This window comes from Eucyclogobius newberryi, unplaced genomic scaffold (assembly GCF_026437365.1).
Source record: "Eucyclogobius newberryi isolate DKJ021-1_F unplaced genomic scaffold, fEucNew1.0.hap1 SCAF_21, whole genome shotgun sequence".
In the NCBI taxonomy this organism is placed as follows: Eukaryota; Metazoa; Chordata; class Actinopteri; order Gobiiformes; family Gobiidae; genus Eucyclogobius; species Eucyclogobius newberryi.
In genome coordinates this window covers 4,487,133-4,515,017 of record NW_027315846.1, presented here as the reverse complement: position 1 = coordinate 4,515,017, position 27,885 = coordinate 4,487,133, and the positions used below count along the sequence as shown (strand labels likewise).

The window sequence follows — 27,885 nt, the reverse complement described above, 5'->3', positions numbered from 1 at the left end:
TTGAAAAAGGTAATTTTTAGATTTACTTCTTTGAGGAAAAGCTGAGCAGTAAAGACGTAATTTAGTTTCTAAAATCATCACATTTCTTCCAATTGAACTTATAAAATTACCTAAATTAGTTTTAAAAAATCTTTTTAAAAATGTATAGACTGAATTTTGAAAAACTGAATTTTTAGATTTACTTTTTTGAGGAAAAGCTGAGCGGTAAGGACTTAATTTGGTTTCTAAAATCATCACGATACTTTCAATTGAACTTTTAAAAAAAAAAAAAACTGAATTAGTTAAGTAAATCTTCAATTTTCAATAACTGAATTTTGAAAAACGTAATTTTGTGACAATTCTATAAACTGAATTTTGAAAAAGGTAATTTTTTGATTTACTACTTTGAGGAAAAGCTGAGCAGTAAAGACGTAATTTTGTTTCTAAAATCATCACATTTCTTCCAATTGAACTTAAAAAATACCTAAAATAGTTTTAAAAAATCTTTTTAAAAATGTATAGACTGAATTTTGAAAAACTGAATTTTTAGATTTACTTTTTTGAGGAAAAGCTGAGCGGTAAGGACTTAATTTGGTTTCTAAAATCATCACGATACTTTCAATTGAACTTTAAAAAAAAAAAAAACTGAATTAGTTAAGTAAATCTTCAATTTTCAATAACTGAATTTTGAAAAACGTAATTTTGTGACAATTCTATAAACTGAATTTTGAAAAACTGATTTTTTTTACTTCTTTGAGGAAAAGCTGAGCAGTAAAGACTTAATTTTGCTTTCCTAAATCATCACATTTCTTTCAATTGAACAAAAAAGGACCTAAATTAGTTTTTAAAAAATGTATAAACTGAATTTTGAAAAACTGAATTTTTTTTAAGCCTTTACGCTTATGTGGCGAGCTGAATAATGACTGTTGCTGAACCTGATCATCTTTACATCCCTACAACACGTACAAATACACACAACACGTACAAATACATACAACATGTACAAATACACACAACACGTACAAATACACACAACACGTACAAATACATACAACACGTACAAATACACCAAATCGAATCATGAAAATCCGTCATGGGCACTTTAAAGTCCAGATACAGGTACATTTACTTGCGTACCGCACCACTCGTGTACCGCGTCACTCGTGTTACTCGTGTACCGAGTCACTCGTGTACCGCGTCACTCGTGTACCGCGTCACTCGTGTACCGCGTCACTCGTGTACTGCGTCACTCGTGTTACTCGTGTACCGCGTCACTCGTGTTACTTGTGTACCGCGTCACTCGTGTTACTAGTGTACCGCGTCACTCGTGTTACTCGTGTACCGCGTCACTCGTGTTACTCGTGTACCGCGTCATTCGTGTTACTCGTGTACCGCGTCATTCGTGTTACTCGTGTACAGCGTCATTCGTGTTACTCGTGTACCGCGTCACTCGTGTTACTTGTGTACCGCGTCACTCGTGTTACTAGTGTACCGCGTCACTCGTGTTACTCGTGTACCGCGTCACTCGTGTTACTCGTGTACCGCGTCATTCGTGTTACTCGTGTACCGCGTCATTCGTGTTACTCGTGTACAGCGTCATTCGTGTTACTCGTGTACAGCGTCACTCGTACCGCGTCACTCGTGTACCGCGTCACTCGTGTTACTCGTGTACAGCGTCACTCGTGTTACTCGTACCGCGTCACTCGTGTACCGTGTCACTCGTGTTACTCGTGTACCGCGTCACTCGTGTACCGCGTCACCCGTATACCGCGTCACCCGTGTACCGCGTCACCCGTGTACCGCGTCACCCGTGTACCGCGTCACCCGTGTACCGCGTCACCCGTGTACCGCGTCACCCGTGTACCGCGTCACCCGTGTACCGCGTCACCCGTGTACCGCGTCACCCGTGTACCGCGTCACTCGTGTTCTGACCTCTGCGTGGCTCCCCGGGGCCAGAGTTTTGCTGCAGCGTTCACACCGGAGACACGGCCTGTGCCAGTCCTTCCCCAGAGACGTCACCTTCTCCGCTACAAACAAACAAACAACAACAGTCAATGCCACAAACGGGGAACTTAACTTTGAAGTGTGATTTATGACACACAAATGTCTCCATGGACCATAATATTCAAACTAATTTATGCCATTGATGCAAAAACTTAAAGACAGTAAAACGACAAACGCTTTTCTAAATGAAGAATATTATAAGTGTTCAAAAAACATCTTATACAAATAATAATAAATAATAAAATAAATAAAATCTCTATTAGTGCACGAAAAATGTACACATGATTTTTACTGGCCCTTCCAACCTTTATTTATGATTGAATAAGTTGATATATTTAAAACAAAAATGTATGATAATTAAATATAATAAATAAATAATAATAAAATGATCCAAGCAAAATAAATGAAATGAATAAAATGAATAAGTCGATATAGTAAATATTGCAGTTTCCCATGTTTCCGTAGCGACAGAAACGTGATTGGATAATGCCGTTTTGCGGAGCCTAATTTCAAATTAACTTTTACGTGACAAATGTTCACGACAATCACATTTTACACGGTAATTAAGGTTTCACTTCAAAACGCTGCTCGTTTTTCCTCAGTTCGACCATTTCTGTGACGTTTTGTACTTCCTGTTTGGACGTTATGATTTGACAAACAATAATACCATAAAACAGCCTTATTTTGTCGAACGATGGTTTAAAGTGTCAGTTCAGTGTGAATTGTGAAGTTGCGTTTCCGTGCCGACGACTCACCGAAATAGACCTTCTTGTTGCACTTGGGACACAGATTGGGTTCTCCGGAGAACGTGGTGATGCTGCCGGCTGTTGGCACAAGACCATACACACTTTGTTTACATGAAAGTGTTTTTGTTGGTGTTTTCTGAATTTTTTTGTTGTTTTGTTTAAGTTTTTTGTTGGTGTTTTTTTTTGTGGTTTTTTTTAGTTTTGTTGTTTTGTTTTTTAAGTTATTTGTGGGTATTTTTTAAATTTTTTGTGGTGTTTTTTGTTGGTGTTTTTTAAAGTTTTATTGTTGTTTTGTTATTCAAGTTTTTTGTGGGTGTTTTTTGTCTTTCCCCTGTTATTGCGTTGTTGGTGTTTTTTGTTCTATGTTCTAATAAAAATAAAACAGGTAACACGACGTCTTCTTTTTCTGTATAAAAAAAACTGGAAAAAGTTTTGGAAATTATTCTGAATTTAAAATACTTTTACTTTTTTACTTACTTATTTTCTCCCAGGTGCAGCTCATTCTTTGTGTGTTATTACTCTGTTTTTTTTGTTCTAAAGAAAAAAGATGGCAAAAAAATTAATAAAAATAGAAAGAATTGCAATTCTTTAGGTAAAATAACATTTTTCTGTATAAAACTTGCTAATCCTGTATATCCTGTATGTATCCATAGTATTGTTAAAAAAAAAACTACTCACAATACTTATTTAGAATCTATAAGTAGTCATAGAATTAAGGTATTTCACTCTTTACAGCTCAAATCTAACAAAAATAATAAAAAAACTGTTCTTTAATTCACTGAACAATAAGTCGATAGAGTAATTAATGTGACCGCTCTAACTGCAGGTGGCGCCAGAGCGAAAAACCCAGTACATCTTTATCTCTCGTTGACTTGGACACTTTGGCGGACTAAACTCAACCTAAAACTAAACTCAAGCCTAAACTAAACCCTAAACTAAAACCTAAACTAACTAAAATTAACTAAACTAAAACCAAAACTAAACCGTAAACTAAACCTAAACTAAAACCTAAACTAACTAAAACCTAAACTAACTCAAACCTAAACTAACTAAAACCTAAACTAAACCTAAAACCTAAACTAACTCAAACCTAAACTAAACCTAAAACCTAAACTAAACCTAAAACCTAAACTAACTCAAACCTAAACTAAACCTAAAACTTAAACTAAACCTAAAACCTAAACTAAACTAACTCAAACCTAAACTAAACCTAAAACCTAAACTAAACCTAAAACCTAAACTAACTAAAGTAAACTAAAACCTAAACCAACTAAAACGAACTAAACTACAACCTAAACTAAACTAAACCCTAAACTAAACCCTAAACTTAAACTAAACTAACCCCTAAACTAAACTAAACAAAACTTAAACTAAACTAACCCCTAAACTAAACAAAACATAAACTAAACTAAACGGCCTTTACGCTGGAGTTGCACCGCTTTCCCGTTTTGTTTTTCTGCGTGATGGGAAAGTCTCGCTCGCTCGCCGTAAATCTTATCGTCAAATAACCCGACGCTGCATTGTCTCATCCGAGCAGGGAACGTCTGTATCCTCCAGCTTTAACACGTCTGCATTTACTCAAGACGCCAACATCAAGTCAGGACATCATCCGTTCAGTAAAAATGAGCGGTTAAATTCCAGCACACATTATGAGTAGTTTCTTTAATATTAGCATGTGATCAGAAGGTAACGTACTTTACTTCAATATAAATCACACGCTGTTTAATATTGGACTGAGATGAACAGAACTCTTGCATTTGACCTCAGGACTCTGTATCTGGGCCTCAAAACTCCTGCCGTGGACATAGTGATGGATACCTCGAGATCACACTTGGGAAAAAGATGACACAAACTGAACCAAGATTTGAAATGGGCCGACTACATGTAAAATAGCATATTCTCTCTCGGTGTCTTGTTTTTATTCTGTTTTTATAAACTTTTAAAATATTAATAGTAATAAAAAAAGAAAGAGAAAATCATACATTGATGTAGAAAATTTGTTGTTGGACTTTAAATTGGACAAATTTTACCGAGTTTGGACCAATTGGGACATTTTGTTTTATTATTTATTTATTTTAAATCTCGGGTCGTGTTCTGTTTTTCTTGATAAATGTTTTTACATTTTGAAAAATTGAAAAAAAATTGATTGTATGTTTTGTTTTTTACGTGTCAATATTTGTTATAAGTTCATATCTATTTTCAAGTACTATTAATTAATACCGGGGTATATTTTTTTCTGGACAACACTAATAGACTAAATTTTTTTCAGTAGAAATAATGAACCATCAATTAAAAACTATAAAGATTCAAAATATGCTTAATTTTAGGTTTATTTGCACCTAATTCTGTACGTTCTTGATGCTCGTGTAGTTATAGTTTAGCGTTACATAGAACTTTTCCACATCTCACATTTTCATACATTCTGCCTAAACTTACGTAGCCACAGCTGCCCTGACCCGTGTTTCCCAAGCAGGGGACTTACCAGGCAGACGCAACAATAACCAGAAAACTGTGATTATATCGTCAAGAGTCTCACGATAATAACCAAGCCCCCGGAAGCCAAGATGGCCGCCATTGAAACCTATGGAGCTGCTCATTCACTGCTCACTGGTATATCTCCTCCCACTTTTGTGACGTCATCGCCGTGAGGCTTTGGCGTCGGGAGCGCGCACGTCACAGCAGCGTGAAAGACTCAGAACGGTCAACACGGACTTTTGGAATAATTCGGCTTGAAATAGTCTGTTTACGTAACGTATAACGATGTTGTTGTATCCATCTATAAATATACATGTATCATATTGTAAAGCTCTGATATTTAAGAGAATTATAAAGAAGTGTTAAGATAAAAAGCCTGGTTTAATGACAATGAATTACATTTAGAGGTGTAATAACGTCCTCATCATTTTCTGTAGTTTTTGGTTTGGGTATTTATTTTGTTATTAACTTTTCAGTTATTAATTTACATAATATAATTTGGCCAATATGCTTTTTTTTAATCAGATGAAAGAAATATAAAATATAATCATCGATTCTGTTACATAGAGTTAAGATAAGATAAGATATTCCTTTATTGTCCCACATGGGGAAATTTCATTGGTGCAACGCAGGTAGATACAGAGGTAGATACAGAAGAACAGATCACTTATAGGAAGTCTGAAAAACACTTTCAGTAGAAGATCTCCTATAAATAAATAAAAACTCCCATAGACAAATAAATAAATAAATACCATTGCATGTGATCCCGACAGTAATTGCACATGAATATGTGTCACGACAGCACATAGATTGCACATGAATTTCACAGTAATTGCACATACGACAGAATTGCACATCAGTATTAGGTTAGGTCAGTACTGCGACGGGATAACGTGACGCTCTCCGGGTAAGACGACAGTTCTCCGCAGTTTCATGAGTTCCTCCTTTATGGAAACGCGGTACGGCGCCGGCCGGGGGGCGGGGCCGGAGCCGGGGGGCGGGGCCGGAGCCGGGGGACTCAGAGCCAAGACACATCGCCACGACACGACGAAAACACTCAATCCAGCCGAATAAAGTCAAAACAAGTTAATTTAAAGCGATTCCAGTGCGTGTCCCGATCGTTCGTGAAGTTCCTCTTTCATATAAACGTGTGTATAAACGTGTACCGACGACACGCCGTACTTTAGCGCGGCCGGAGGGCGCGGGGGGGGGGGGCTCGCTCGGAGCTAGCTCACGTCACAACAACACAACGAACGCAACGAAAAACGCTCAAATCCAGCCGAAAAAAAGTCAAAAAACAGTTGAATTAAAAAACTATTCCAGCGCGTGTCCCTATCGTACAGTAAAATAGAAAAATATCCTAACTATATTTACAAAATATAGGAGATAAAGCACAATAAGTGTGAGAAAGAAGAGAGAGCGTTTACACCGGGCTGCCAGCTGTACCAGCGCCTTATGACGTAGCAGTATTTAATTATATTCAGTTTCCTATTGTGTCGTTTTTGTATCATGTCAATCTTTAATAAATACAAAACACATTTGTTTATTAATGTATTTAATAAGAATAATAACATGAATGAACTTGTTCAATAAATGCAAATCTGATTATAACTACAAATGATAAATTGATTTTAGCCAGTTTTAGTTGAGTTTTAAAGCTACAATGTGGGAGTCCCTTATTAAGGGGTTTTGGAGTCTGTGTACTGTTTATTATTATTATCATCATTAATAGAATCAGAAAATGTATTGCCATCTCTTTTGTTTGTGATTTTATTAGTTTAGAAAATCAGTTGGATTGATAATTTTTAATTTAGTTAATTTTATTGTATTTCTGTAATTTCTTTGTGATTTGAATGCATTTTTCCTGCTGTGTGAAGCACTTTGAATTGCCTTGTGTATGAAATGTGCTCTACAAATAAACTTGCCTTGCCTTGCCATTGTCAAAGAAAATAATTCACAAACAGTGGAACTTGCTTTGGTGATTCAGTGCAACATAAAAATATTAACAATGATAAAACAACCTGTATAAGTCAAAAAGAACATACTGAATAAGATAAAATATTCCTTTATTGTCCACACGTGAGGAAATTTCATTGTTGCAACACAGTAGATACAGAGGAAAAAGACATAACTTATAGGAAGTTTAAAAAACATTCTTAATAGATCGATCTTAATAGAAGAACTCTTATAAACAAAAACTCCTATAGACAGAACCTCTCATACCTTAATAAGGAATGGAGGGGAAAAATAAAGATAAAATAAAAACAGCGTAAGACAAAATAATACTAATAATAATGGTAAAATAAACACTCTTTTTACATCAGTTATATGCACATGAATGTGACATTATTGCGTTAAATACTGAATATCTCAGTATTTAACAAGACTTTGTTTCCATGGCACGCAGTCTTCTGTACTTCAGTAAACTCCTCCGTTCAGCTCCATCGTATGACTGAGAGACAAACAGAACATGTCACAGCTTTAGATTATGCAAGTCACATAACATACACTTCATATGTTTTAGATTTATACAAGTCACATAACATACACTTCACATGTTTAGATTATACAAGTCACATAACATACACTTCACATGTTTGTCCTGAAGCTGTTTTACAGACACATGTGACACAGCAGTGGCTCTTTTGAAGAACAATTATCATTTAGTTTTTTTGCTCATAACAAAACAGACATTTTATAAATTCAAAGTACTGATTCTACACTGTTTACTTTTAGTCGAGGCAGAAGTTATTATTAAAATACCTTTTGCTTTGGAGTCGTCAGGAGTTTACTTGAGATGACTCTGTGTCTGCAGTGACCTGTAGTGACCTGTAGAGCTCTGGTCAGCACAGACAGACTAAACTCACTGGTCAGCACTGAAGATGAGAAAGATACTCATTAGAACATTGATATATTATGCACATTTAACAGAGAAAAGCTGGAATATGTTATTGACAGATTTACATTTCGCTCTGTAACACAAAAGTTCCTCTTTTCACCTTAATTTTTAAAGCTAGAACCAAAAGTCATTTACTTATGCATAAGTTTAAACCTTAGAAGTTAGAACATAACTGACATGTTTGCTAAATCTCTACATATTCCATGGAAGTAAATCCACGACATTCCTATAGAAAACAAGCGTGTGCTTTGCTGTTTAAACACAGCACACTTCATTATTAAATGGGTAATAAAACCTTAAATGTCGTCTCAGCCCCTGTAAGTACAGGACTGTCACTTTTACATACGTTTACATTTATATATGTAAGATATGACCCATTTCAGCAGGTTATATTTGAATTATTGGTAGTTTTTTATAGCACATAATACAAACATCACTTTATTTTCCCTTCTTTCTCTAGTTTTCCTTGATCTGTGCTTAACCTCTTGTCTCTTAGAACATTTAGTAAGAGAAATAATTAGTTATTTATTTGCAGAAGCACGAGCCATCACGACGTGTTGTTGCATCTCTGTGTAGCTAAACTTTAGCTTACGTTAGCTCGTGTTAGCTTGTGTTAACTTGTGTTAACTTGTGTTAACTTGTGTTAACTGTGTAATTGTTGTTTTACACTTCATATGGAACGATGTGTGAAACGTGAGGAATGACATACAAACACAACTTACTTGTATCGTTGGTCTCGTCTCGTCACTTTCTTCTGCTTGAGTTTAGTTTCCGTCACATGTTCTCCTGAGGCCCGTTCACGAGGGTCACGTGGGCGCTCGGTGCGCGTACACCGTTCACCGGAAGGTTAAAAATGTATTTTTTAAGTATTTTAGAAACAGTTGAAGAGTGAAATTCCTTCTATTTTATTTTTAGACTAAAAACAATTTAGCATGTTTGGTAATTTTAGAGGCCGAACTCCTGAAATGGTCCGACCAAAAGGCTGCATTCTGCGAAGCGGCCACTACTCAATTTGGAGCCAGAGGCAGAGGGGGCGTACCCTATCCAGATAATATAATAGATCCATGATAATAACAAATACGAGCGTACAGAGGGAACTACATAGACCATGATCCTTTGTTCCATTTCAGTGCAGACAACATGACATTAACAGTTTTTAAAGTTGTTGTTTTTTGTTGGAATATGACGGTAAATATAATATCGAGAATTAAAAAATTTTGGAAGATTTTGTACGTGAATTTGACTGAAAGCGATAATTGAGCATTCAAACAGATTATTTTGTTTGTGTGGTTTAAGTGTGCGGCTGGAGTGAACAGACTGGCGAAAGGTGAAAACGGCGTGTGCTTTTGACCTTTGGACGGAGCCTTGGGGGCAAACACCTTCTTCTCGTCGCCCTTGGGGCCCGACGCCATGTTGGTGGAGTTGTTGTTGGCCGGAGCGTCGTAGATGTACGAGCCGGCGCCCCCTATGTTCACTCCTGGAGAGACGGGCAGAGTAAACACAGCAAAGCCACAACGATATGTACAAAGTAGTGGTCCGAGAAGGGATTTGGGGGAAACTTCTACTCAAGTAACTGTTTGGACCCGATTTATAATTAGAAGTTGATGTAATCAGACTAAACATGGCATTAAAAAAGCACAAAATCTGATAAATTCAAAGCATAGACACTAAAAATGTTATGATATCTGAAGTTTAAATCATTTTACGTCGTCGACGTGACGGTTTTTTTGTCATTCGTAGCTTGACTCACACTTTTACTGCAGAGACTGTACAATATATTACTCAAGTAGAGGTACAAGTATTGTCTGAATTACTACATATGATTGGTATATATATATATATATATATATATATATATATATATATATATATATATATATATATATATATATATATATATATATATATATATATATATATATATATATATATATATATATATATATATAATCTAATAAAAACGTATATACACATTTGTTTTAAACGTTATTCTACATTTAACCAGGACAGTCCTACTGAGTTTTGGAAATCTGTTTTTTTAGGGAGGGAACAGACGCCGCAATAAGATAAGATAAGATATTCCTTTATTGTCCCACATGGGGAAATTTCATTGGTGCAACGCAGGAAGATACAGAGGTAGATACAGAATGATTAATCAACTGAATCAACTAATTAATCCCAAAAAATAATCAAAGTTGTATTTTTTAGATTATTAAGATAAGATATTCCTTTATTGTCCCACATGGGGAAATTTCATTGGTGCAACGCAGGTAGATACAGAGGTAGATACAGAAGAACAGATCACTTATAGGAAGTCTGAAAAACACTTTCAGTAGAAGATCTCCTATAAATAAATAAAAACTCCCATAGACAAATAAATAAATAAATACCATTGCATGTGATCCCGACAGTAATTGCACATGAATATGTGTCACGACAGCACATAGATTGCACATGAATTTCACAGTAATTGCACATACGACAGAATTGCACATCAGTATTAGGTTAGGTCAGTACTGCGACGGGATAACGTGACGATCTCCGGGTAAGACGACAGTTCTCCGCAGTTTCATGAGTTCCTCCTTTGTGGAAACGCGGTACGGCGCCGGAGCCGGGGGGCGGGGCCGGAGCCGGGGCCGGAGCCGGGGGGCGGGGCCGGAGCCGGGGGACTCAGAGCCAAAACACATCGCAACGACACGACGAAAACACTCAATTCAGCCGAATAAAGTCAAAACAAGTTAATTTAAAGCGATTCCAGTGCGTGTCCCGATCGTTCGTGAAGTTCCTCTTTCATATAAACGTGTATATAAACGTGTACCAACGACACGCCGTACTTTAGCGCGGCCGGAGGGCGCGGGGGGGGGGGGGGGGGCTCGCTCGGAGCTAGCTCACGTCACAACAACACAACGAACGCAACGAAAAACGCTCAAATCCAGCCGAAAAAAGTCAAAAACAGTTGAATTAAAAAACTATTCCGGCGCGTGCCCCTATCGTACAGTAAAATAGAAAAAATATCCTAACTATATTTACAAAATATAGGAGATAAAGCACAATAAGTGTGAGAAAGAAGAGAGCGTTTACACCGGGCTGCCAGCTGTACCAGCGCCTTATGACGATTGTAATCGTTATCTGGACTGTTCAGACGCTGAAACACGTACAAAAATGTCCAAAAATAATTAAGTTTAAAAATAATTAGTTTATGAATAATGGACTCAAAGTGTAAATATTGTCTAGATCCAGAAGTCTTCAGTCCTAAAACTACTGAAATAATACTAATAATATGATAATAAACCCATGTTTTTAACAAAAAGCTTAAATAAGAGTTCACCTTTTGGTCCGAAGAGGGCAGCGTAGCACGGCTTGTGGCAGTAGGGTCGCCCGTCGTGCTGAAGAGACATAAAGAAGCTTTCAGAAAAACATTTATGCAGCACAAAGAACAATTGTATTCATATTTTACTATTTAACCTTTAGTTAAGTCAAACCTTGAGAAAAGATTCCACTGTGATATCGAACCAGAGGAAAACAGGATTACAACCACTTGATTTACAAAAGTAGAAGAAGAAAATCGATCAGAAGTAGATTGTTGTTGTTGTTGTTGTTTTATGGCGGTTGGCATCCGAGTGTTGCATTACCGCCAGACTTTATTCCTCAGACGTTTCGTAGTCCTCATCCTTGTTGAAGATGAAGCCTTGTGTTGGACAATGTAAAGAATAAAGTCTGGCACCATAAAACACCAAAGAAGAAGCTCGTGCGTTTGGTATTTATGGGCCTGGAACGCACGTGCTTTGAACTCGTGGGCTTTGAACTGAATAAAGTCTAAAGAATAAAGTTGTTGTTGTTGTTGTTTTATGGCGGTTGAAGACTGAAGAATAAAGAATAAAGTCTAAAGCCTAAAGAATAAAGCCTGGCAGTAATGTAATCAGAATAAGGTTTAAGATAAGATAACGCCTCGGTCCGTATGACGGGGAAGAGGAAGAGGAGGCGTGACCTGGTCGGTGACGATATGAACAGCGGGGAGGACTCCCCTGGAGCCACTGATCCTGTGCAGCGTAGGGCGTCTTCTTGCTCGTCTATGGAGGGCTCTCTCAGTGAGGAGCAGGGCGGGGGGGTTGCAGATATCGGGGATGTGAGTTCAGAGTGTAAGGTGTTCATAAAGCTCGCGCAGGATAATGCGTCCTTTAAGGGGTGGGATCCGATGGCGTTGACAAGGAGCCTGACTGTAGCTGTGGGAGTGGTCAAGCATGCGAGTGTCCTTAGGGATGGCTCGCTGCTGGTCGTGTGCAAGGACGTGGCTCAGCAAAGGAAGGCGATTGAAGCTAAGTCTCTGGGGGGGAAGGACATTCTTGTGTCTGATGCTGTAAGAGGCACGGTCAGGGGAGTTATCGTAGGCGTCCCTACGACGACATCTGTGGATGACATAAAGGAGAATTTGACTGGAGCTAAGGTGGTGGATGCTAGGCGGTTGAAGGTGACCCGGGATGGGGTAAGGTGTGACAGCCTGTCGATAATGATTAGATTTGAAGGTGAGATCCTGCCTCGTGTGGTGTGCGTTGGGTACATGCGCTATGGCGTACGCTCATATGTTCCGCCGCCCCTGCGTTGCTTCAAGTGCCAGCGCTTTGGGCATATTGCGGCGGTCTGTAGAGGGAAGCAGAGGTGTGGTAAATGTGCAGGAGACCACGAGTATGGGAAGTGTGACGAAGGAGCAAAACTCAAGTGCTGTAACTGTGGGGGAGAGCATAGCTCTGCCTACGGTGGATGCGTGTTCAGCAAGAGGGCTGCTGAGGTGCAAAAAGTTAGAGCCTCTCAAGGCATATCCTACGCGGATGCGGTCAAGAAGGTGTCTGGTAGTCAGGTGAAGGTGGATGCAGTGCGGGCTGCCAGTGCTGCTGGTGACCTAGGCGACAGGGGAGGGGGCAGGCGTTGCCCGCGGCCAGGGGGAGGTCCCCACTGGGACCCTGTGAGTGTGGCTTCCACGGGCAGAGCCCCTGTGGGTGCGGAGGATGTACTGGTTGTGAAGAGGAAAGATTTCTTCCTCTTTATGGTGGAAGTGATTAACTGTACTGGTCAAACCAAGAAGAGATCCGAAAAGACTAGGATCATCGCTAAGGCTGCAGGGAAGTACTTTGGGGCTGGGGGTCCCGAGTGGACGGAGATAGAGGATGCGCTGCGGGAAGGCACCCTGCCCCATTCTGGCAGTGGGAGTGGGGGGGCTCCCGATGCGCCGTCAGGTTCCGGGGGCTCATAATGGCGGTGGTTGTCTTGCAATGGAATGCGCATAGTCTTCGTGCTAATGGCCAGGAATTTAAGCATTTTGTCTCTACCTTGTTGAACAAGCCTCACGTTATGTGTGTGCAGGAGACTTGGTTACAACCTAGGTGGGTTTTTGGGATACAAGGGTATGTGTGTGTTAGGAATGATAGGGAGCAGGGTAGAGGCGGAGGTGTGGCTGTGTTTGTCCGAGATGACCTAAATTACGTTGTTGTCAGTGTGAGTAAAGCGCCGGAGGCTCTGGCGGTGAGGGTCTGGCTGGGTGGTGAAGCTGTTACTGTGGTTAACCTTTATGATCCGTGTGGTGAGTTAACGTTAGAGTCCTTACATAGTATCGGTAAGGATGTTCGGGGAAAGGCCATGTGGTGTGGGGATTTTAATGCGCATAGCGCTTTGTGGGGCGGTAGTGGTACCGATAGGTATGGGCAGGTGGTAGAGGGTTTTATCAATCAAAGGGAGTTGGTTTGTCTGAATGAATGGAGTGGGACCCGCTATGATATGGGGACCGGTACGGAAAGTGCAATAGATCTTACGCTTGTGTCCAAGGAGTTAGCTGGTGTTTGTAGTTGGGAGGTTCTTGGTAATCTTTCTTTTGGTAGCGATCACTATCTAGTCCGTACCGAGATTGGCTTTGGGAGCTCTGTGGTCAGGGGGACGAGGATCCAGAGGTGGCAGTTGGCAAGGGCGAACTGGGGGGGCTTTCCTGAGGAAAGCTGATGATGGTTCTAGGGTTCTGCAGGAAGGAGGATTGACTCAGGTGGATGATCTCAATAGTGCAATTGTCTCGCTCATCACGCAGTCAGCGGTAGGCACGATTCCTAAGAGTGGTGGTAGTGGACATAGGAAGCGGGTGCCGTGGTGGAATGAAGCATGTGGTTATGCTGTTAGGGCGAGAAATGCGGCGTTTTGCCGGCTAAGGGTTACCCACACTGAGGGTGCCCTCATTGACTACAAGAGGGCCTGCGCTGTTGTGCGGAAAACTGTAAGAACGGCCAAGAGTGCGTGTTGAAGGCGGTATTGTTCCAAAATTGGGAGAGTAACGCGTCTCGGGGATGTTTGGGGGAGGATTAAGCGGATGCATGGGGTTGAGCGCCGTCACGGGACCCCGGTCCTAATACAGAATGGTGTTGAAGCAGTCAGCGACGTTGACAAAGCTGAACTGTTGGCCAGCACCTTTGTGTCGGTGCACAGCTCTGACAATCTCTCACCTGCGGAAAGGCACTACAGGGAGAGTACTTTGGCCCAGAATTCTGAGCTGATTGGGCACCAGCCTTCGACTCAAGATGACCTTGACCTTCCGTTTAGTTTGTTTGAGCTAAGGAGAGCACTTTCTAAGGCGAAACAGACAGCCCCGGGTAAAGATGAGGTGTGCTATGACATGCTCTCTCATTTGACTGATGACACGCTTGGGCTAGTCCTGGGTCTTTTCAACCGTGTTTGGGATTCAGGTTGTGTTCCATCTGCGTGGAAACAGTCTACGGTGGTGCCGGTTCTGAAGCCGGGTAGGCCAGCGTCTGACCCTTCAAGTTATAGGCCGATTGCCTTGACGTCGCAGCTCGGGAAAACGATGGAGCGCATGGTTACCGAGCGTTTGGATTACTTCTTGGAGAGTCAGGGTTTGCTTCCCGCGCACCAGAGTGGTTTCCGTAGGGGCAGGAACACCATGGATTCCGTGTTGTGTTTGGAATCTGATATCCAGCTGGCCAGGGCTCAGAAAGAAAAGGTTATTGCGGTGCTCTTTGATGTGGAGAAGGCGTACGATATGGTTTGGAAGGATGGGCTCCTCATTAAGCTGCGGAAGTGTGGTGTGAAGGGTAAACTGTTTAACTGGGTCCGGAGCTTTCTGTCTGGCCGGCGTATCCAAACCAGAGTGGGCGCTGCTTACTCTGGGGTCTATGAGGTAGAGAATGGGATCCCGCAGGGGAGTGTGTGTAGCCCTATCTTGTTCAATGTTATGATTAAGGACATCTTTGACGACGTGGATGGGTCTGTTGGGAGGAGCCTTTATGCTGATGATGGCGCTCTATGGGTGAGAGGGATGAATCTCCGGTTTTACGAGGCGAAACTGCAAAGGGCAATACAGCAGGTGGAGCAGTGGACCCTGAAGTGGTGGTTTAAACTGTCCGTACGGAAGTCTCAAGTGATCTGTTTCTTCAATGGGCATAGGGACGTCTCCCTTCGACTGCATGGGCAGGTGCTCGAACAGGTCAGGGAGGTGAGGTTCTTGGGGGTCACCTTTGACGAGAGGCTTAGTTGGCGTCAGCACATTGATGAGGTCAGTGGTAAATGCAAAAGGGTGAATAACTTGCTTCGTTGTCTATCCGGTCAGGACTGGGGGGTCAGCAGAAGGTCGCTCCTGGGTATTTATCGGGCCGTCATGAGGGCGGCTATTGATTATGGCTGTATAGCCTACATGTCTGCGGCTGAGACTAACTTAAAGAAGCTTGATGTGGAGCAAACCCAGGCCTTGCGCATCTGCTGTAGGGCTTTTAGGACCTCCCCTGTCTCGGCGCTGCAGGTTGAGTTGGGGGAATTGCCGTTACGGCTCCGGAGGCTAGAACTTCTGTTGGCTTAAGATAAGATAAGATAATCCTTTATTAAGATAAGATAAGATAAGATAAGATATTCCTTTATTGTCCCACATGGGGAAATTTCATTGGTGCAACGCAGGTAGATACAGAGGTAGATACAGAAGAACAGATCACTTATAGGAAGTCTGAAAAACACTTTCAGTAGAAGATCTCCTATAAATAAATAAAAACTCCCATAGACAAATAAATAAATAAATACATAAATACCATTGCATGTGATCACGACAGTAATTGCACATGAATATGTGTCACGACAGCACATAGGTTGCACATGAATTGCACATGAATTCCAACAGCAATTGCACATATGACAGAATTGCACATGGTTAGGTCAGTATTGCGAGTGTTCAGTACTAACAGTTTTTGTTATAAAGTCTGACAGCAGCAGGAAGGAAAGACCTACGGAACCTTTCCTTCACACAGCGAGGGTGGATCAGTCTCTCACTGAAGCTGCTCTCCAGAGCGGACAGAGTGTCCTGCAGGGGGCGACACTCATGGTCCAGCATAGATGTGAATCTAGCCAGGACCCTCCTGTCCCCCACCTCCTGCACCGAGTCCAGAGCACAGCCCAGGACGGAGCTGGACTTCTTGATGACTCTGTCCAGCCTCTTCCTCTCCCTCTCTGTGATGCTGCTGCTCCAGCAGGCCACACCTACAGGAGCTGATGCCACCACAGAGTCGTAGAAGGTCTTCAGGAGTGGCCCTGTCACTCCAAAAGACCTGAGTCTCCTCAGGAGGTAGAGCTGACTCTGGCTCTTCCTGTACAGTGCGTCTGTGTTATGAGTCCAGTCCAGTTTGTGGTTCTGATGAACACCCAGGTACTTGTATGAGTCCACTCTCTCAATGTCCCGTCCCTGGATGTTCACTGGTGAGGGGGCAGTGGGGTGGCGTCTGCGGAAATCCACCACCATCTGCTTGGTCTTCCCCGCGTTGATGAGGAGGTGGTTCCGCTGACACCAGTCCACAAAGTCCTGCGCCAGTCCTCTGTACTCCGCGTCATCGTCGTCCGTGATGAGTCCGATGATGGCAGAGTCGTCAGAGAACTTCTGCAGGACACAGCTGTCCGTGTCATGTCTGAAGTCTGCAGTGTAAAGGGTGAAGGGAAAGGGCGCGAGGACAGTGCTCTGGGGCGCCCCCAAACTGCAGGTCCGAGTGTCAGACACACAGTTCCGGGCTCTCACAAACTGGGGTCGGTCTGTGAGGTAGTCCAGGATCCACTCTGCAGGTCACACCAGCCGTCTCCAGCTTGTCCCTCAGGAGCAGCGGCTGGATGGTGTTGAAGGCGCTGGAAAGATCGAAGAACAGAATCCTCACAGAGCTGCCAGGCTTTTCCAGGTGAGAGAGAGAGAGCGGTGCAGCAGGGAGATGACGGCGTCCTCCACTCCGATGCCAGACCGATATGCAAACTGCAGCGGGTCCATGGCTGAGCTCACGGTGGAGTGGAGGTGGTCCAGGACTTGTCAATGAACAAAATTCACAAACTGTTCCTGTCGTGATTCATGTGCAACTACTGTGCAATTCATGTGCAATTACTGTCGTGATCACATGCAATGGTATTTATTCATTTATTTTTTATCTTTATTATTTCCCCCCTCCATCCCTTGTTGGGAAATGGGAGGTTTTGTCTATAGGAGTTTTTGTTTATAAGAGATTTTCTACTGAGAGTGTTTTTATAAGTTATCTGTTCTTTTCCTCTGTATCTACCTGTTGGTGTTTTAGTTTTTTGTGTTTTTCCCCTGTTATTGTGTTCTTGTTTTTTTGTTCGATGTTCTAATAAAAAAAATAAAATGGGTAACATGACAAAACTATAAGTAACATGACGTCTTCTTTTTCTGTATAAAACTTGTTAAAAAAAAAAAATGGGAAAAATGGGACAATTATTCTGAATTTAAAATGCTCTAATATTTCAAATTCTTCTACTTTCACTGTCTTATTTTCTCCCTGGTCCAGCTCATTCTTTGTGTGTTTTGTGTGTATGTGTGTTATGTTCTAGAAAAAAATAAAAATTAAAGCAAAAAATAAATAAAAAGAATTGCAGTTCTTTAGGTAAAATAATGCCTTCTTGTTCTGTCCAAAACTTGCTAATCCTGTATATCCTGTATGTATCCATAGTATTGTTAATAAACTACTTACAATTCTTATTTAGTATCTATAATTAGTCAAAGAATTAAGGTATTTGACTCTTTACAGCTCAAATCTAACAAAAATAACAAACATGAACAATAAAAAACTGTTCTATAATTCACTGAACAGTAATTAATGAGACCGCTCTACCTCCAGGTGGCGCCAGTGCTAAAAACACTGTATTGAGCTCTTCATTTCTGTCACCATAAGTACATGTCGTAGCGCTGAACTGGCCGAGACCCTCTTCCGTCCTCGCTCCGTCTGGAATGCCCGGGTCACAGCCTCTTCAAAAGGCCCCCCCCCCCCGCCTGCGACACACTGGACACGTGTTCCCTCTGGACTCCAAAAACTGCAGCCGCGACCCGATAAGACGCTGACCCCGGGAGGTTAAACCCACTCCAGGTCAAAGTCGTTGCCATGTTTTACAGTCAAAGACAAGAATGTGGGGTTAAAAACATCAAATAAATAAACCTAAATGTCTGTGCGGGGAAGAGGTGCGGGGCATAGATGGAGGAATGTTCAAGATGAATAAATAAGTCAATGTCATGCAGTAACGTCACAGTCCTAAACTTAACAACACACGACACCAAGGAATGGGCTTGATACTTGAAGCGCCCCCTACAGGTCGGACGAGTCGTTGAACTAAAATGCAGTTAAGATAAATAGATTTTCAAGTTTGCTAAAAATTTCGAAAATGTCATCACAGAATCGCACATTTTTTAGGTTTTTAATTTCACTTCCTGTTTGTGATTGATGACATCACACTAGGAAATTACCCAGCAAAACACTGGGCCAAAACTCATCTAACGTCACAATTTTTTTCGTATTTGACAAATAGAAATATATAAGAGCGACTTTATTTTGTTGAATTGATGTTTAGAGTCAAAAAAAGTTGTTTCTTTGTGTAAACGATGCATAAACTTTGACTGGAACGAGTGTCCCTGGTGTGATGTCACTTCCTGTCCCTGGTGTGATGTCACTTCCTGTCACTTTCTACAGATTTTTCAACTTTTCTCCACAAATACCTGCTCGATTGGTGTAAAACTATAGTTTATAAGTACAACACACCAAATGATCACCATTATCATGTGTTTTGGGACACAGGGCACCACTCATGTGTTCAGGCCTCAAAACCCCCGACGTGGACACAACGGATGGATACCTTTTTATTGGATGTCACCCCTTCCTTATTTTCTCATTTTATTCTTTACTTTTATTTACTTTGGTTTCTGCCCAGTTTTGTTTTGTTGTTTTATGTTCTATAAAAAAATAAATAAATAAAATAAATAAAATAAATAAAATAAATAAAATAAATAAAATAAATAAAATAAATAAAATAAATAAAATAAAATGAATGAAATCAAGAGATACATTTAATCAAGACGGTGTAATCCCCCATTCGTCCAGGAACGGAAAGAAGTCTTGACTAAAAAAAATTGTCCAGATAAGGAAACGTTTCAAAAGCTTAAAAAGTTTTCTTCGTTTGATGTCGTGGAAAAAGTCAGCTCCAGCAGAAGTTACATAGTGTACTTTAAATTCAAGAAAATTAATCAGTTTGCATGTCCACTCCGCATTACTGTGGGAGAAAAGTTAAACGTACAATAAAGAGAGTCCAAATGTGTGGTCCGTGTAATGTGCGACGTCATGTGAAACTGGGCGATAATGCGTTTTCCACACCGGGTCCGGCTCCTGCGGGTGAAGTCAGCGCGAGTCTAAACGAAGGCGCGTCTCGTTCACAGACACAGCGCGCCATTGTCCCGCGGCCGGGTCGAGTGTGGCGCGTCCAGAGCTCGGCATGGAACGTCAGAAACACCACCGTCATTGGCAAAACCCGCCGTGTTTGCAGCAGCTCGTGTGCCGGAATGCAAACCGTCCACGCCTCAGCCAAAACAATGAGTCAACTACTGCATTTAAAGCCCGTTTCATTATCAAGTGTAATGAGTGTGGTGTCATTTTTTGATCAAAATGTTAAGTTCAAGGTGAAATATTTGACTGCGTCTTAACCAGTGTCGATGGAATCCTTTAGGTAGAAGAGTATGCCAATTTGTTTGATGAAAATAATAAAATTTAACAATGATAAATGTGACAAATGACAGTGAAAATTGACCAAAAAAACATTTATTGTCATACACTACAGCCGGGCTATTAATGTTATTTTCCCGAGGGCCAGATTGTTGTCCTCTGGGCCGTACAAAATATCTTGAACACTGTTTCAATAAATTAAGCAGTTAATGCAATAAAATACCTGAGAAATAACATACGCAACGCTTTACCAACATCCATGCAGAACATACAGAATTAAACTAGGACTAGCCTAGAACCAACCGGGTCTGACCCAGGACTAACTCAGAATCAAAACTGGTCTAAGCAATCATATTCAAAATGGACTAAACTAGAGCTAACCCAGAAATAAACCAGTAAATAAGATTTTTTGTATTTAATTTTTTCAATATTTGCAAAATGTGGGCCAGACTAAATCATTTGGCGGGCCTGATTTTGCCCGCGGGCCTTATGTTGAATAGCCCCACACCGCAGTGTCAGAGTACAAGTATACTAGTATCTTAAAACTAGGCTAATTGAAAATGTTTTGAGCTCTAAAAAGGCGTCGCGCAGAAGGACACAGTTAAATGGATTATCAATCTGTGACCAGCCCACTCTTTTCACAGCAGTAAAAGTCAAAAGATTGAGTTTCTGAATGAAAGAGCAGACTTTACCCTTTTCATAATTTGGACGTGTAGTTAATAGGAAGTAGATGAGGATTTATTTTACAATAGAGCCAGTCTTCTGTCTACACCCAAAACATACACTTAAAATAACCTCATAATCGCGGTATTTGAGTGGGAGGAATCCACGACAACGTTAAAGTTAAAGCGCCCCCTACAGGTGAAACGACTCATTGAACTAAAATGCAGTTATGATAGATTTTGAATTTTGCTAAAAAAAAAATATGCAAATGTTACAGAATAGGTTTTTAATTTAACTTCCTGTTTGTAATTGATGACATCACACTTGGAAATCTTTCTTTGTTGAATTAATATTTAGAGAGTCAAAAAGTACTTTTGTCGTGTAAATTCTGCATAAACTTTGACTGGAATGAGTGTGATGTCACTTCCTGTCCTTTATCATCTACAGATTTTTAAACATTTTCTCCACAAATACCTGCTCGATTGGTGCCAAACTATATATTTATATCTACAACAGGTTTAAACAAACCAAATAAAGTCAAAATTAGAACATCTTAAAAACCTGTCATAGGCACTTTAAAGCAACACTCTGGTCTAAAAACATTAAAATCTTCAAAAGTGCCTTGTAGCCTGACTATAAGACATACTTTTCTCATGGTATATGAAAGGAAAAACCCCGTAGGAGATGCAACACGAGGCGTCTAAAGCACTTCTGTCATTTTACTGAATGGATGATGTCAAAACAGTTCATTTCCCGTGTGGATCTATACGGTCTCGTGCAGGGTTACAATCCAGCGCGGCGTCCTTTCCGTGCGACCGTCCACAGCCTCCATTACAGTTACGAGAGTCGATAAGTGGAGCGCCTCCTGCCGTTTCCCCGGAGCGATCGATGAGCCACCGTTTAACCCTGTGCGACTTTCATACGCACAGATGGTCGACCGCAGAGACGGGCTACATTTACCCGTTATATTCAATACACGGGGCGAGGTTTAGTTTGCGTATTAGCAGCACATCTTTGCGTCCACGTGAATACTTTTTGCTCAAAGTAACTACTACTGCACGTGCATTTTTTGCCGTGCCCATATTAGTCTGCAGATGTTATGCTCTTTTTAAATATTGTATTTTCCGGACTATAAGTCGCATAGTTTTGGCAGGGGTGTGACTTATACTTATATTTATGCTTATATATTTATACTTATACTCCGGAGCGACTTATGTGTCATATTATTTGTTATTTTCACACTTACTCCAGTGCGACTTGTATATGTTTTTTTCTTCTCTATTATGCATTTTTTGGCTGGTGCGATTTATACTCCGGTGTGACTTATAGTCGATTTTCATCGATAATAAACGTTATTTGCAAATAACCTCCATCTAGAAGCCTTCACACACCATATTTGTATTTAAATAGTGTACAATACCTCATTACTACTACCGGTAAATACTATCTTTAGTGTCATTCAAAAGTATTCTAACAGTACGGAGTGATAACTGTACTTAAGACCAGCGAGCATGCAATCTGTCGGGTTGTTCCACCACACATTTGTTTACTTTTTAACATGGTTTTGTCCAAAGTATTATGAACATTTTGGCACTGCTTTTCGACAAACATGGCAGATCTGGTCAGTCGGGCAGTCGACCCCGCGCGCTACAATGTATAAACGTCGGACTCGTCCCACTTTAAACCCGTCTATATGCAGAGAAATCTCACAAACGCAGAGTAAAACCATCGCTCTCGCAGCTCCGGCGTCTTCCTCTCGGGCGACTCGGCGTGTCAATGTAAAAGAACTGTTACGATGGGTTTATTTTCTGAATGAACAGTCGAGGGCCGGAGGAGTGAGCTCCTTTCAGACAGTTCACATGACCGTCCCAGATCCACTCACGGGCCGCACTAGAGCGGCCCCCGGCTCTGGAGATGAGCTCGGTGAAGGGACAGTGGGGCCAAACGATGAGGCCGTAGTGTTGTTATATAATGGCATTGTGTGGAGAGAGACTGTTCTGAGCTGTAGCTGTAACATGGTCTATATTCAGGCAGAATGTACACGGAAATGGGCAAACTCTAGTCCGGACCTCAACAGACATGTTATAACACACGTGAGTATTGTAGTGGTTTATCAGTTTCATATTAGAAAAATGCAATTTGTAAAAAAAAAATTAAAATGTATATCCAAGACTCGCATAATACAAGTGTTGTCAAAAAACAAATCTATTGAGTGCAACAACAACAAAACTACGAATATGAATAATGTGTAGAAGATTGTATGAAAAAGAGAAAAAAGGGAAAGATTTTCTAAACAGAGATCTATATATATCATTTCTCCCTGTGGCCCTCAGAGGCAACTGTTGTTGTGATTTTGGGCCTTACAAAAATAAATTGATTTGATTTGATTTGATTTGATATATTTTTTAAATAGACATTTAATTTTACTCTCAAAATGTAATACGATTTTTCTTTATTTTTATTATTATTATTACCTGTGAATTACATTGTGATTTTAAAACATTTAAAAATCGTGTACTGTACTTGTGAACCTGTTCTATATTAGTCCTGTTTTAATTCTCATAATAGAGTATATTACCGTATTTTCTGCCCTACAAGGCGCACTTAAAAGCCTTTAATTTTCTCAAAAAACGACAGTGTGCCTTATAATCCAGTGCGCCTTATATATGGATTAATTCTGGTTGTGCTTACTGACCTCGAAACGATTTTGTGAGGTACACATTTTGTTTTGCTTAATGCGCCTTATGTATGAAAAATTATCAAAAATAGACCATTCATTGACCTTATAGTGCAGAAAATACGGTACTGTAAACATGATACAGATTTTCAAACATCGTCCTTGCTTTAGAAATCGAGAATGATGACACTAAACTAATTAACAATAATTAACACTTTTACATGTACAATATTAAGCAGTAACATTAAAAAAACTGACCTCTGCGTGACCTCCGGCGTTCAGGAGCTTGTTGCAGCGGTCACATTTTAAACACAGCTTGTGCCAGTCCTTTCCCAGAGAGGAAACTTTCTCAGCTGCAAAGAAAAAGAGACAAAAGAAACGCGTTTGTGTTTTGGCCGGTTTTATATCGAGCGGAAAAGCAGCGTGGAAAATATTGTGATAACAAGAGTACGGTTGTCAAACGCATCTATGATCAGATATTGCCGGTTTTTGACACCATTGTCACACTCAGTTTCAGAACTATGTGTTTGGGCCTCAAAACTGTTGCCGTGGACACAATGAATGGATACTTCTGGAACGTACTTCACGCGGCAGGAAAAAAGATCATCACAAACAAACAAAAAATTACAAACTGTGCCAACAATTAAAGGCAGACACCATACGGAAAATCGAAATGAAAAATAAATAATAATAATAATAATCACATCAACTTGAAAATTGACAAAAACTGGACTAAATGGGACTTTTATTTTGGACCTTTTGAGCCTTAACTTTCTTTGGATGCCTCACTTTCTTAAATTTATATTTTCAATTTTAAGATTTTTTTTTGTCTTGGTCCTGTCTTGTTTACAATTTTTTTCATTTTTTATTAATTAATTAATAATAATACTAATTTAAAAAAATTGTTAATAGTAAAACAATGTAAAAATAAAATTTTTTTTTATTTTAAGAGGTTAGAATTTAACACTAAATAAGGGGATTTAACACTAAATAAGAGGAACCATAATAAAGTCTAAATAGGACTAAAGCAGACCTAAATCAGTGCAAATGAGAAGTGGGATTGGGTCTAAACCAGGACAAAGTCTAGAATTGGAGATCCAAACTACAGACCAGGTCCAAGTCAGGTTTAGTACAACATCTATCTTAATTCCTCTTTCTTAAGCAGAAGTAAACTCAACACTGTCGGGACAAAACAGGACAGTGACGACCAGTATCAGAATAGAGTTGTTTTGAAGAAAGTAGTTTTGAAGAGAAACTTTGAACATTGATTTATTCATTTATAACAACAATCCAAAAAATGGCTAATTACAACATCGTTTTCCACGATTTTCTTTTTTTAAACTTCCAAATAAAGGCATAAAGGAACATTTCTGCACTTTTGTGAGTAAATGTAAAGTTATTTCACATTTGTCTGATACTTAAGCCTCAACTATAACATTAAACGACATTTTTTTGTCCGACATTTCAGTTAGATTCACAAAATATCACCAGAATATTGGACTAAACTTCCTTAAAAAAAAACAGATCCAAACCAGGAACTCCAAAACAAGAAGAAATAACTAAATCAGAAATAAACCATTATTAAACCATTACACCGTAGATTTGCCTGTAAAATAATCTCGTTGATGTATTTGTTATGATGCGTTTGGGAAGCTTTATTGTGAAAGAGGAAGTGCCAGAGCGACCCAGACTTCCTGCTTCCTGTGCCCTTGTAGATAAGAGCTTCCTGCCCCCATTCGGCCCATTGTATTAACTCTGGCCTGGTTTATTTTATTGTGGGACCCTTGGGTGCTGGTGTCGTGGGTGTTTTGGCGGGGGGTGTTTTTCGCCTGTCTGGGGGGGAGGGGCTAAGAGGAAATGGGGCCCACTGTAAATCCTGTACAAAAAGGAGGGGCTGTTTTTGTTTAGGACTTGTTTGATGTATAAAGTGTGTTCAGAGGTTTAAGTCACAGTTTTGGACGCTATATTTATAACTTTTGACCTTTTAAAAAGGTATATTTTGTTTTGACAGGTCTACACTGAAACCATGGATACAAAATGATGCTAAGTAGATATATTTAGCTGACGTTGACTGTAAGAATGTGTATTTTAATGGAATTTCACATAAAAATCAGTGCCGTATTTTCCGGACTATAAGTTGTAGTACAAGTCGCACCAGCCAAAAAATGCATAATAGAGAAGAAAAAAACATATATAAGTCGCACTGGAGTATGAAATAAGATAAGATAAGATAATCCTTTGTCCACACATGGGGAAATTTCATTGTTGCAACGCTGTTAGATACAGAGGAAAAGGACAGATGACTTATGGGAAGTTTGAAAAAACACTCTCAATAGAAGAACTCTTATAAACAGAAACTCTTATAAACAAAACTATCACATACAAGTCGCTCCAGAGTATAAGTATAATTATATAAAGTAGAAATATAAGTATAAGTCGCACCCCGGCCAAAACTATGGAAAAAGGTGCGATTTATAGTCCGGAAAATATGGTAATAAATGGACTCAATAAATAGACTTCACCGACTCAGAGAAGCTAAAAACACTGAAAATATGACAAATATGAAAATAATAATAAAAGAGGCAAATAATAATCTTCCTGCAACCAATTATTATTTTAATGGTCAGCAATTATTTTTTGATTTGTCGACGAGTCAAACATTTTTTTTTTCAATTGAACATTGAGACTTAATTAATTATAATCTAAATAAAGGTAGAAATATGGTTTCTAGATGGAGAATATTTGCAGTGTATTAAATAGTTGATTCTTCTTTAACATTTTGATCTAATAATACTGCCGTCTTTGTTATAAAAAGGTCTTTTCGTGTGCGTTTAGATTTTGTTTGGTCCAGATTGTCAAAAGATTAAGATTATTTTTTTACTTTCACAATTAATTGTTGCAGCTCAAATTTAAGTCAAATAACAAACAATTATAATCTACTCAAAACATCATTAAAATGGTAAATTCAAGCTATGAATTGACGCAATATATCAAGATTTAGATCATATCGTGAATGTTGTTTAAAGATATGCAAAATGTACATTATTTCTAGTAAAAAAAAAAACTATTAATGCAACAAAAAGAGCTCAATAAACATGAAAATGATAAAAGTGATGTTGTACACTTAAAAATATTAAATACAATAAAGGTATAAAGTGACAAATGTGCACTTTTGTGATTAATTTGACATTTGTCTGATAATTGAAGACACTTTTTGACACATTTCCTTTGCATTGACGTAACATTGTCTGATTACCGTTACCTGGATACGGCAAAAACAATATTGAGACTCATTTTTGTCAATCTCTCCGCTGCGTTTCCATGACAGTAGCGCGGCAGAGAGGCGGGGTTTGCCCACACCTCAATCCTTTGTCTCTCTCTCTCTGACATCACTCCTCCCTCCGGCGTGGCACACACCGCCCCCCGCCCCGCCTCTGCTCCGGGACCACCCACGGCGACACAAACGCCCCGCCCACACTCCTCCTCCTCCTCTCGCACAATAATCCCTCATCGGCCCAGAGACAGGACTCCTCCATCTCCCATAGAAACGCCACAGTCCCATCTTTATGCTGCGCCGATGACATCACCCCCATCGCTGCTCGCTCAAAAACAATGGCAATTCAATATTATAACGCCGATTGGCCCGTTTTGTTTGTTCTCTCTTTCTTTTCAAAGCGATGTCGTCTTTCTCTCGGACGGAAATGCTTTTTAAAGGACTATTATACTGAGAATATTGTACTACACTGACTTTTCTGAGCTGCTAACCCCGTTCTAACAAATACACACCTGGAGTAGCATTTAGCTTCATTCACGCTAGTTTGTTGAATCCTCTCCCCTCCGAGCGTCAAAAACACTCCGTTCTGAATTTACTCGATCCGTGATGTTTTTTTAAGTCCGTAAATCATGAATTTCTAGCCAAAAATGTATTTAAAAAATAAATAAAAAGAGTCTGATGAACTAATATATGTATTTAGAGCTTGAATATTGTTTAATTGACTGTTATAGCTTATTACCAATACTTTTGTCTGTATTGTTCATGCTTAGGAAAACGACAATACTTCATGATTTGTTCACTTTAAATACAGTGTAACACAAACAAGAAGACTAACGCTCTGTTTGGTTCTAGTCTCAACCCAAATCCAGTTCAAGTGTTTCGTCCTGGAATAACCTCGGAAATGGTGCGATCCGACTCGACCGCGTGTAATCAATCCAAACGGAAGTCAAATAACAGGCCAGAGCAAAGAGCTGGTCTTGAGCATTGAAGTGTCGTTTAAAACAAACGCTCGAGTCGAGATCCAGGTGTTTACGTTCGGCGTCGAGGGGAAAAGTGACTCTCGAGAGCCACAGTTTGTCACTTGGAGAGCTCCATTAGAAGACGATGGACGGTTCTTGAAACATGTTTGATTGATAACAACAATAATCTCACGCTAATTT

At 40.0% G+C, this 27,885-nt stretch overlaps 1 protein-coding gene across 1 annotated transcript in view; it reads right to left on the bottom strand.

The window, feature by feature from the left end:
• crip2 (cysteine-rich protein 2) overlaps window positions 1–27,885 on the bottom strand; it is a 59,000-nt gene that overhangs the window by 5,573 nt on the left and 25,542 nt on the right. The window contains exons 2-6 of the mRNA XM_072458328.1: window positions 23,710–23,804; window positions 11,432–11,489; window positions 9,455–9,580; window positions 2,739–2,807; window positions 1,912–2,006 (exon numbers count right to left, since the gene is read on the bottom strand). Of these exons, the coding sequence (XP_072314429.1) occupies window positions 1,912–2,006; window positions 2,739–2,807; window positions 9,455–9,580; window positions 11,432–11,489; window positions 23,710–23,804 (443 nt within the window). The remainder of the gene's footprint in view (window positions 1–1,911; window positions 2,007–2,738; window positions 2,808–9,454; window positions 9,581–11,431; window positions 11,490–23,709; window positions 23,805–27,885) is intronic.